General features: G+C 39.3%; 2 protein-coding genes across 2 annotated transcripts; both read right to left on the bottom strand.

Annotated features, from left to right (window-relative positions):
- Window positions 1-1,130: 1,130 nt before the first annotated feature.
- Window positions 1,131-2,420, bottom strand: gcgb (glucagon b). The gene is made up of 3 exons (XM_029530872.1): window positions 2,326-2,420; window positions 1,435-1,590; window positions 1,131-1,251 (listed from the first exon to the last, which is right to left on the bottom strand). The coding sequence occupies exons 1-3, from the start codon at window positions 2,418-2,420 to the stop codon at window positions 1,131-1,133; spliced, it is 372 nt and encodes a 123-aa protein (XP_029386732.1).
- A 731-nt stretch (window positions 2,421-3,151) lies between these two features.
- fap (fibroblast activation protein, alpha) lies at window positions 3,152-10,770 on the bottom strand. Its single transcript, XM_029530186.1, has 26 exons — window positions 10,601-10,770; window positions 10,305-10,386; window positions 9,852-9,938; window positions 9,651-9,745; window positions 9,464-9,538; window positions 9,274-9,326; window positions 9,017-9,089; window positions 8,723-8,843; window positions 8,460-8,614; window positions 8,114-8,211; window positions 7,870-7,999; window positions 7,709-7,747; window positions 7,531-7,629; window positions 7,373-7,443; window positions 7,220-7,273; window positions 6,907-7,031; window positions 6,634-6,684; window positions 6,215-6,313; window positions 5,537-5,606; window positions 5,249-5,443; window positions 5,050-5,104; window positions 4,872-4,971; window positions 4,177-4,235; window positions 4,006-4,078; window positions 3,767-3,840; window positions 3,152-3,599 (listed from the first exon to the last, which is right to left on the bottom strand). The coding sequence occupies exons 1-26, from the start codon at window positions 10,601-10,603 to the stop codon at window positions 3,498-3,500; spliced, it is 2,238 nt and encodes a 745-aa protein (XP_029386046.1). The 5' UTR covers window positions 10,604-10,770; the 3' UTR covers window positions 3,152-3,497.
- Between the last annotated feature and the right edge of the window lie 121 nt (window positions 10,771-10,891).

Genomic DNA, 10,891 nt, shown 5'->3' with positions numbered 1-10,891 from the left:
ACGTGTTTAAAAGTTTGTCTAAAGTTCTGGCTTTGTCATAAGCCTCATAAGCCATAAAGTTGTAGGATTACAATGAGGTTGTAATATTAAGAGAAGAAATTGATTAGTTTAAAAAGAAATTAATTATGTATATTTTGTCAGTGTTATTTTAACTTAATAAATTTCTACAAGCACTCATTTGTCTCTTATTCTAAAATGATATGTAAATGCACGGGAAATAGAAGGAGGGTGACATCCATTAAAATCAAGTCGAGCGATATTGCCCATTTGTAAGCCTCGGAGATTTGGCTGGACATGAGTGGGCAGGCCTTTTGTAATCAACAGATGGTTTGATGTTCTACAGATGACAGCTAAGAGATGTGGCACATCCCACAGCATGTCAAGCTGCTGGCTCTTGTGAATTATTGTTTTGTGTCAGTGCCAAGAGAAACTCAAGAGTGTCGACCCAGTCAGCATTCCCATTGAGTCTTGATTGACACAATTTCCTTCTCTTTCGTTTAGCATAACCCTCCTTGGCGTTCTGTCAGTGGATCACTGGGGAATCCCTTCAGTGAGCAGCTGACAGGTGACAAACATCATCTTGTTTCCAGGTAGTAATCCCAGAGCGCATTTCTCCCTGGAGAGTTGCGTGTTTATTGATTTTTGTTCTCTCTCCCAAAATGTGACAGTGAATGCTTTCAAATCTGGTTTTTGATGCTGAGGATTCTGAGAAGTTTTTTGTTTAAGAAAAAAAAAGCATTATTATTTAAAATGACCATGTTTTTATTTCATACAATTACTGACGGACAGGTCGATCTTTTGCCTAAAACAAGTGAATTTGTAGTTCAGATGAAAAATGTGAGTGTTTCTTATTTTCCTAGTTTATGTTAGACAGAAGATGAAAATTCCAAGTAATGATGACAGGAAATCTTGATTTTAAAAAAATCACAGCATTTATGATTAACACAAAATAACTTTTTGAATTTTGACAATGTTACCTCCAACCACTGAAGGCCAACAGAGCTTGTTATTGAATTTAATAGCAGACCAAGGAAAAGACATGTACAGGTTAGGACACATATAATGGCATAGAGTTGGTGGGTCGTTATTAGTTGCTGTTTAGGGAGCTGGTGAGTTTCTGCATGTTGAGTCTAATCTCTTCTGCCCCGGCCTGTCTTCAGCCAGGACACAAACTCCTTGGCTGCCTGGTCCTGCAGGTAGGAGCTCACGTCACTAGTGTAGGTGCCGTCGGCATGGCGTCTGAATAAAGTCCTGGAGAAGGAAGAAGGCACGAAAGATGTAACTGAGGTACAAAAAACAAATAAATGAGATATTCATCTTATAAAAAGCAAAGGACTACAATCAAGACAAGTGGTTTTCTCAGTGTATTAAAAGTAAAACAATTTAAGGATGACACCAAATTTAAGAGCTTCAGTAAGAAAAGCAGCTGCTCACCCGTTCCTCTTTGAGTTCTTTAGCCATTGGACAAAGTCTTGTGCTCTTCTTGTCTCCAGGTATTTACTGTAGTCATTGGAAAATGTTCCCTCAGAATGTCTCTTCATGTTTGCGAACCCAATGGGTTCAGTCAACATGGAGTTTTCAGCAAATGTTCTAAGAAAAGACACAAATAGAAAAAACTGATCGGATCTCTTTACAAACTCTCCCCTTGCTGTTTTTATTTTTTTGTAAACAGCCTGTTCTCTCCCTGTTCTTCGCCCTGCTGCTTTATTAATCCAACACTCATATATTTCCACAGTCAATAACCATAACTCTACATTCATAGCTCATTAAATCCTTGATGTGCTGGTTCTTTCCCTTGAAATTAAAATTTAAAAAAACTCAGTGACAGTAAGCACTAACATTGTAAATATTGTCACGCATCATCAGATGTCACACTTCCTTACACCACATTACAACTACAAACATTAAAACATAAAAAAACATTTCCTGAAAAAAAAAAAAAAAAGCATTAAACGCATCAAACATACTTATACTTCTTTTTACATATAATGCCAAGTCAAACAAACTTTCCCTACAAGTCTCCTCATTAAGAATTTGAACTGGTGAGTTTCATTTGATGTATATATGTTTTTGGCCAACAGAAAAAAAAAAACAGCTTCACAGCTCAAAAAGCCTGAATAGAATGCTCTAGTGAATTACATTCACACCATCCTGCAACCCTCACATGGATCCTTTGAACCACCGAGACATGCAAATAGTTAACATCTAACATCTAACATCCAAAGTTAACATCTGGTTGCTTGCTTCCAAGGAGAAAAATCTTGTATAAGACCCATGCTATCAATGAGCCAGCGACAATGAGAACGAGCTGAAAGTGGATCTTACATGGAGTTTCGCTCTGTGTCCTGGTCTGGAACCTGCCAGCTGCTTTGGATGAGGATGAAAAGCAGGAGTCCAGCCAGAGAGTGGGCGTTTTTCATTGTTTCAGCTTCTGAAAGATGAAAAAAGACAAAGGGAAAGTGAAATTATTTCACTAAAGCACATTCACTAAGGCGCATAAAGCTTTACATAAACTATAAACTCCCGATTTCAGAAGTAACTTATAGTAAAAAATTCTCACTTGTGCTCCTTTGCCGCTGAGCGTCTGAGAGGGGGACTGTGAAGTGTGCTGGCTGGTGCCCTTCTTCTTTCAGCTTCTGGAGCTGTTTCATGCCCCCCTCTTGATCTGCTCTGTCTTATATAGTGCAGCTGAGCAGCACTCTCCCAGGTGACTCCCCCGTCACAGTAACCTCAGCTCATCCTCTGCTGCTCTCAATCCATTAGTTAGCTTCCGTCTCTTCTCTGAGAGTGTTTGACTTAAAAAAAAAAGTGCCACCATCTGAGTGATAAAAGGTGTTGTAATGTTGACCTATAAATACTGACACCCATGTCTATTAAAATTCAACAAAAGCTGTTGATTGACTTACTTTTTTTTTTTTTTTTTGCTTTTTAAGGACAAGAGATTTTTAGCCTGCAGTTTTTCGGTACGGAACAGTTACTTAATACAACTTAATACAACACTATTTTTATGATGAAGCATTGTAATGTTTCATCATAAAAAAATAATATTGTACTTTTTATACACACACACACACACACACACATATATATATATATATATATATATATACTTAAAAAAAAAATATGAAAAGGTTGTGTTCCAAAATAATTTTCATTGATTGGATGATTTATTTTTCCTTCATTACAACAAAACTGCAGCAAAAATGGCACCATTTCCCAACAAATCATTGCAATTTAGATACTGTTTGTAATCATATTGAAAAAAATCACGATAAATGCATGCATTGGATTTTGTATGATTTAAAAATGACATATTCTGAAGAAAGTTCCACATGAAATACAAACATTAATTTGTACAAACAATCAAATATGCATTGCACATTAAAAAACATGTACAAAATGTTTAATCTGACACTTCAGAATAACAAAAGTAAAAAATACACAAATTAAAAACACTGTGGTAACCTTTACTATAAATGCTGTTACAGTCTTCACATCTATTTGGGACTAAGGAGGCACTTCTGCAGGAAGAGACTCATGTGGTTGTATGTATGATGGAGGGCTGATCCGCTTAGACCATGGTCTTTGTCAGTGTACCACTAAAATGAACAAAAAATTACATGAGTGCAAAGAGTAAAATTCATAAGCACATTTGAAATCATGCATGTTTTAGAAGGTGAATAGTGCCACTCTTTTTTAACATTGACACCTTGGACCAACACCATCATGGTCAATATCGCACCCACTTCGCTGAGCCAATATTTACCATAGTCTCAAAGTCCACTTGCATGTCCACCAGAGCTTTGGAAATCTGTGCTGCCTGCTGGAAATGGACATTGTCTACAGGAAAGATAGTGCTGTCACTACGTGACTGAACATCAAAGCTCAAGTTTCCATCGAGGCAAGCAGTCTGTGTGTACAAGGCTTTACCATGTTACCTGGTAGACGGATGAGAAACAGTGCTTCCACATGTTATGCTGAAGAGTATTAGATCACTGAACTTACCATCTGCTGTGCCGTGGATCAATAGGTATTCTACAGATTTGAAGTTCTTTGCTCGGGCTGTAACTGTGGAATTCTATTCATCAGAGACATTTTCCAGTCAACACACGTCTCAGTTCAGAAATGTGGTGCAGTGTGAAGCAATGACTGTGACGGAGTTTGAATGATAGTTACTATGTAGGCATCGGAGTTCTCTGTGGGCTTCCCCATGTAGCGCTCAGTGTAGACTGCGTCTGCAAAAGAAATACCACTTTACCTACAGTGCCTGCTGTGCAAATATAAAGTAGATCGCACCTACTTCACACATCAAACTGTCACTGTCTTACTGAGGAGTAAGACCACCTGCCTCAAATTAAGTTAGTCAAATTTCCAAGAATTCAAATCTCTGAGATGTTTGAATTTTTCTGGGTTTTGAAGCTCAAATCTGTTTGAAGGTGAGAGATGTTAAAATCCCAGAGAAGGATGAATGTTGATTGTGTTGTCACAAGCTGAACTTCACTGTGGTTAGTTTGTTTGGCAAAATTACCAAAGTGCACAAGTCGATAACAGGTCCAGTACAAGTTTCTCTTTGTTCACATATTAACTTTTCTAACTTTTGTGGGACCAAATCATTCCAAAGAGGAGATGGAGTAGCTTCCATTTGAATTTCTGCAGTAAAGAGAAACTGTCACAACATTAAAAGTGGTTCCAATTTTGTTAGTGTTAACATTGTGTTGGGGAAAACTGCTATAACACTCTGGTTTAGTGTGTCAGGAGGAACATAGTGGAGTGCTAGATCAATGAAATAATTCCACTAGTGAAATTTGTTTAAAGAAGGAAAAGAGTCATCTCAAAATAGACAACAGAAATATGTATGAATGTACACCCACCATAATATTCCCACTTTGCTACCGGGGCAATAGCTACTCCACACTTGAAGAGTCCAGTTCCAGCACCCAAGGCCATCGAGGTCACATAACCACCATATGACTGAAGAAGAGAGTGGATGAAATCAGGATATGAGAATACACAACCAGACAAAATGACAAACGATACCACACAACTTACCCAGCCCCATATAGCTATTCTGTCCTTGTCGATGAAACCCATCTCAATAAATTTCCTACAACACAGACATTTTTATTATCTGGGAAAGCAACACGGACATAATGTAGCTCATGTAAAGCAGACCTTTAAGTCTACAATAACTCCTTATTTTGAACACTGCAATTTGGGTTAGGGTTAGCGATTTGCATTTGATGTTTACCTGACAGCTGTTATCTGATCCTCCACTTCAAATGTCCCAAGGCGCCTGTAGATTGCGTGCATTATTTGATCGCCCTGGTAGCCACTTCCCCTTCCGTCGAAACTGGCAAAGATGATCCCGTGTGAGCTGGAGAGGTGCGTGCCCCAGTTCAGCTTGAAACGGTAGTCCACTCTCTGACTGCAGGGGCCACCATACCTGCACGGAGCAGCGACAGAATTGAAATCGCACTGAGAAACTTTCACCGGCTCATTTTGGGAAGGAACACAAAGGGGCGGGTGGTTCACTCACACATCAATTAGAAGAGGGTATTTTTTGGATTTCTTAAAATTTGGTGGCAACATCATTTGATACCAAAGATCTGTGGTGAGAGAAAGGAAAGTCAGGAAGTTGTTGTTTAAAATATGACAGTAATTAGAAGATGAAATGACATCTACATAATAAACACAGCTGTTTATGCTATCAGAAAATTTTACTTCAATGCTAATCCAACAGGTTGATTACATACTTTATTTTTCAAACTTAATTTCCTAAACTGTATGTGACATTAAAGTTTCCCAAAACTAAACATCATGTTGCTTTTGGCCACTTGGATGATTGACCCACAGTTTGCAGAACAATATATGTGCAAAGTCGAACTCTGGGGGGCAGTTTTGTCTGTTTTTAAGTGACATCAGAGTTTCACACAAGCTACATGAGCACCAGTGTGCCACCAAGTGCACATAAACTGAGAACTTGCCTCTGTGAGTTGTTAAAGTTGTTAAATTAAGAAATATTTGTCGACTTGTGCATTAAAATGCGCCTTCCAGGATTGTTAACTCATTTCTTATTTTATGTGTGGAAAATAGAGTAGACTAGAATGTTTTATTGTAATTATGTAGAAAAACCTACTAGATGCAAATTATTATTCAAAACAGAATATTTTATATTTTGTTTTTGCTTTGGATCTTCAAACGTGTTTTATCTCACCAAATCCTGCAATTTTCAGTGTGCCGTAGTGCATCTTTGGCATTTGGAACTCTGACAGAATTTTTTCCAGCTCCTTGTTGTCTTCAAGGACAGAGAGCTCTGAAAAAAATTGATGCAACTTCTAGATCAAGAACAAATCACACAAAATAAATTAAAGGAGCTCATAAATGTAAGTGATAGGACACTTGAAAGAAGGTTTCATCAAAAGACAGTTTGGTCAAAACTTTGTTACTTTATGAGAATAATTCTATCATTATGTATGTTTGTTTGTGTGTGTGTGTGTGTGTGTGTGTGTGTGTGTGTGTGTATAAATAGCAATAACTCTATATCCCTGCACATCTGAAAAAAGAATCAGTCAGTCAGTAATTCAACAGTGGCCATGGCGTTATAGGTGATGACACTTCAGTGAGTTTACGTACGTTTACCGGAGCCTCTGTTGTCTACGAGTGTGTAAAGGGGCAATCCAGGACCTGGAGAGGAGCAAAAAACAAAATAAAACTAATAAGTGACGTCACATCAAGTCTTCTGTATGAGCAGAGCTAATGCCTAATGTAGCTCCCATAATGGTTTACACATGCTCCACACTTCGAATGAATTCCCTCACAATGACTGCGGATGAGTCACTGTTTCAGAGGAACAGGGCGAGGGGGAAAGGCGGGGGTGTGGGGGTGTGGGGGTGTGGGGTAGCTTACCGAAGCAGTCCTTTCTGTAGTAAGAGGCATCAAAGCTTAAGTACGCTGAGTTGTACTGACACCGCTCCTTATTCACATCGCAGGTGAGGCACTGAGGTGCAGAAGGGCTGCTCCCAGTCATAACCCTGATCAACAACACAAGCCACTCATGTCAGCTGCATCATTCAGTTTGTGCCTCCACTCTTTTTTTTTGCCCATCCCACTCGGCTTCAGCTAAGGTGTTCATAAATGTGCATGTTAACATACGTTTTTATGAACAGACACCAAAGAAAAACTTGCTCAGGTAAAAAAAAAAAAAAAGATAAGTGCTTACTTGTAAAAATTTCTCTTTCCTGGTGTTCCTTCATACTCATTACTCACAAAATATCTGTGAAAAAAAGAGTTTGACAAGAGTTGGACTTGCATATTTATTTTCTAATATTCTTTTCATGTCATTTTCCTAAAAGTGAACTCAATCATCACTCACATGGCATCTTGCGTTAATTTGGATATGTAGATAACTTCCCACTTCCCAGAGGTAATGGGTACGGCGTTGCCCTTAACAAAACACCGTTATTGAATATAACACTTAAAACTAGCTGACTGGATAATAGTTACTGTATGTTTAGAATTGAAATGACTTACATCTTTCACATAATGAATGTGTTTGTAGCCTTGAGTGTCACTCATCACGCTGAAGAAACTGAGTTTATCTTCCGTAAAGAAAAGAGGTAAGGGTACATACTGGAAAACAAAGAAATGTCTCACAGTCCCACATCAGTCAAGGAATCGCAAAAGTAATGGACATTTTTTGGAAACTTACATGGCCAATCCAACCTGTCTTGCTTGTTTTCTCGAATTTCTACAGAGAGTAAACAAATGAAGATGTCATTTACTTTCATGAACATTAATTCATCATCATCATTCATCCTACAGTAGGTGGATGCCTTTTAAGGTGGACCCTGGCCAGACGTCTAAAGATACCTGTTTTTCTCTCCAGCTGCTCCCGTCGAAGTCATAGATCTGTACAATCATGTGATTCTGCGTCCTTGTGAGCCACTGCACAGCAACCCGTTCGTCTGTAACCCAGGTCACCGAGCACATAATGTGATCACTGAGAAAAGGCGATAGAAAGTGACAAGGTTTCACATAAGGCAGGTATTGTATTTGCCTTCACTTTAAATATAGTTGGATTTAAGCAATGCCGTTAACTGAAGGAGCTACAAACCCAGAAGCGATGGGTGCAGGCGGAAGCACCTGCGTACGGCGGTATGAATTTGTGACATCAACCACAAACAGTTTCACCTTGGTAAGTTTTGAACCAGCCTTTAGCAAACAACAGGCAAACATATGATACAGCCTTGATGAATAATCATATATTCTGACAGCATGAAGACAATTAACTTTGTAAGATGATGGAAATGGTGAATTGCCTTAAGAACTTATTCTATAAGAGTGAATAATAATGGCTTTCAATGCAAAGTATAACATGTGGTCTAGTAACTAGTATCTTTTCCTGTTCATAACTACATCACAACTTTGAAAAAAAAAAAAAAAAAGACACAACATCCCACCTTTGGGTACGGAACAGCCACTGTTTGAGGATATTGATCAGAGCCATACCAAGAAAACTCCACTTTGTTGACTTCTGTATCATTAACCTCCAGATAAGCCAAATATTTTCCAGTTGTTGACCACCATATCGCCCCATTAGATGCAAACACTTCCTCTGAAATAGTTCATAGTAAAAAATAAAAAGAAAAACAACACAAAAATTAAAAACACAGTAATATCTTACACAGAGATACACGGCACTAAAATTGTGAACGTCACATACCCTCGTATACCCAGTCAGGGATGCCATTAAGGATCTCATTCTTTTTTCCATTGTGAGTCAGTTGGACAGCCTCAGCAGTGACATCAGATTTGAGAAAAATGTTGTAATCTGATACATATGCCTGAAATATACAATGTGGGTTAGGGTATACTTCATGACAGAACTGTTTCACAGCACTTTTTTTTGATTGATTTTGCCAAATGCAATCAGCCCATTGTGGCCAATTAGAGGCAGCATACATCAAAACTAAAGAGAACAACATCAAGGACATGTGATAATATGAGACAAACTCACATATTTGTGTCCTGTTGGAGCCCAGCCAAAGTACTGCACAACAGTTGGAAGATTCGCAGGCATAACAAATGTTCTGCGTGGCCATAAGAAAATAAATGAGTCATAATCACTGCCTATTGTCCTGATGTCTCTGTCAAACTATTGCTACTGAAAACTCGAACAGATTATCACACTACGCAGTTGTACCACCTTTGTGTTTGTTTCTGAGATCATGCTTTGTATGAATGCACAGTCAGAGTAAGGATGGAGCTACTTACGAGCCCTCCCTGTCATAGATGGAGTATGAGGCTGTGAACGAATGCCTCCATTTCTGTTGGACGTTAAAGCACACATCTTGTTTTCAGAAATTGGAATCAGGTTTGTTATGCACGAATTTATGGTGAAATCTATACTGAATATCTTGCAGAAAAGAAAAAAACTGTAAATCCAACTGGAGGAGTTTCTCACCTTCGTGAAATTACTTTCGAAAGCGACATATTTGTTATCACCGGACAGCAGGTAATGTGTGGCATCCACTTGGCCCTACAGTGACGATGGTTATGGAGATATCAGTCTTAACTATTAATCATTATAGATAACATCATATTTCTTGCTAGAAAAAAGCCATATTTAGAAAAAAATAAAGATATATTACAAAGGTCGAATTGCTCAAATACAGTGACGTCTCATTTGTTTCAGCGTTGTAGAGAAAGACGTTTCCCTCTGCTGTTTTGTGAAGATACTCCTTATCTGGAGAAAGGAATGACGGCAGATTCTTTTGTGAGAGGTTTCTGCACAAGAAGGAGAGTCACCTGTTGCCCAAAAGGCCAACTCATATAACAAGAGGTGTCAATACCTGATATCCAATACAAATTGTAGGATCTCCACCTGATGGTGTCATTGAAGTAATCGTCGAGCGTGAACGGCCTTTTGGTGTCAGATTCTGAAAGGATGCAGGTGAGATGCTGCATTAGAGTCAGACTGGGCCTTGTTGGAGAAAACGGTGTCAGGGAGAGGCTGACACGGGTTTGTTTTCAGGTCTGAGATGAGAGGCCCTTCCACAAGGTGGCGATATTAGTGCAGAAAGGGTTCACCTTGATAACTCAGGGAAGCATAGCTCATATATCCCGTCATCACCTTCTGTTTCTGTCGCAAGATTCATTCTTAGGTTGACTGAGGACAATCAACATTTAGGCACCCCCCCCCCCCCCCCCCCCCCCCACACACACACACACACACATTTTTTAAACAGGTATTCTGCGGACTGTCACTCATTGAACCTGCCAGACAGACACTCTCACAAACTTACTGCTGTAATAAACTGCTGGGATTGTTATCAACGTGATGACGACAGCCGTCCCCAGCAGCCCCCACAGCACCTTGTTGCAGCCCTGTGAAAGGTGACACACACACACAAAGCTGCTCATACACTTTCTGATAACACACTTAACAAAACGCAAGCTGGCGTTGCACGTTTCTCATTTTGTTTGCCACTGATTTATCCTTAAAGCTGGTTTGACTCCATCTTTAATCTTATCTTATTTTTCCAAACAGTTCTTAAAGTCATCTATCTGAACCGGAGCGGACTGCAAGCACATTACTGACCATGATGCAGACGGAGTCACGGTGAAGCTCTCAGCCTTACTTAATCCTGACAGGTTTAAAAGTTGACTTAAAAAAAGCTAAACATGGCAGCAGCCTGGGTTGAAGCAGACTTCTCTCTTGTCCTCTCGCCGCATTCCTGAGAGAAGTCCAATGAGTTCCTGAAGGCAGCAGCCTGCTGCAACTTTCCAGGAGCGCAACTTGCTGGTATTTGGGAAGTGGCTTTTTTTTTTTTTTTTTTTTTAAACCAAGTCATCCACTAACAGACCTGAGAGAATCTGAGTCCCCCCTCCA

This window comes from Echeneis naucrates, chromosome 21 (genome assembly GCF_900963305.1).
Source record: "Echeneis naucrates chromosome 21, fEcheNa1.1, whole genome shotgun sequence".
Lineage (NCBI taxonomy): Eukaryota > Metazoa > Chordata > Actinopteri > Carangiformes > Echeneidae > Echeneis > Echeneis naucrates.
This window is presented reverse-complemented; position numbering and strand designations above follow the sequence as displayed.

What these genes read in the sequence shown, in the direction of transcription:
- gcgb (XM_029530872.1), bottom strand. Translation starts at nt 2,420, where the DNA reads ATGAAAAACGCCCACTCTCTGGCTGGACTCCTGCTTTTCATCCTCATC. An exon ending in GACACAGAGCGAAACTCCAT is followed by an intron (nt 1,591 to 2,325) that starts GTAAGATCCACT and finishes GTCTTTTCTTAG; the next exon opens with AACATTTGCTGAAAACTCCA. An exon ending in AAGAACTCAAAGAGGAACGG is followed by an intron (nt 1,252 to 1,434) that starts GTGAGCAGCTGC and finishes TTCCTTCTCCAG; the next exon opens with GACTTTATTCAGACGCCATG.
- fap (XM_029530186.1), bottom strand. An exon ending in TGGCTGTTCCGTACCCAAAG is followed by an intron (nt 8,212 to 8,459) that starts GTGGGATGTTGT and finishes TGTTTGCTAAAG; the next exon opens with GCTGGTTCAAAACTTACCAA. An exon ending in AGCAAAGTGGGAATATTATG is followed by an intron (nt 4,236 to 4,871) that starts GTGGGTGTACAT and finishes TTTCTTTTGCAG; the next exon opens with ACGCAGTCTACACTGAGCGC.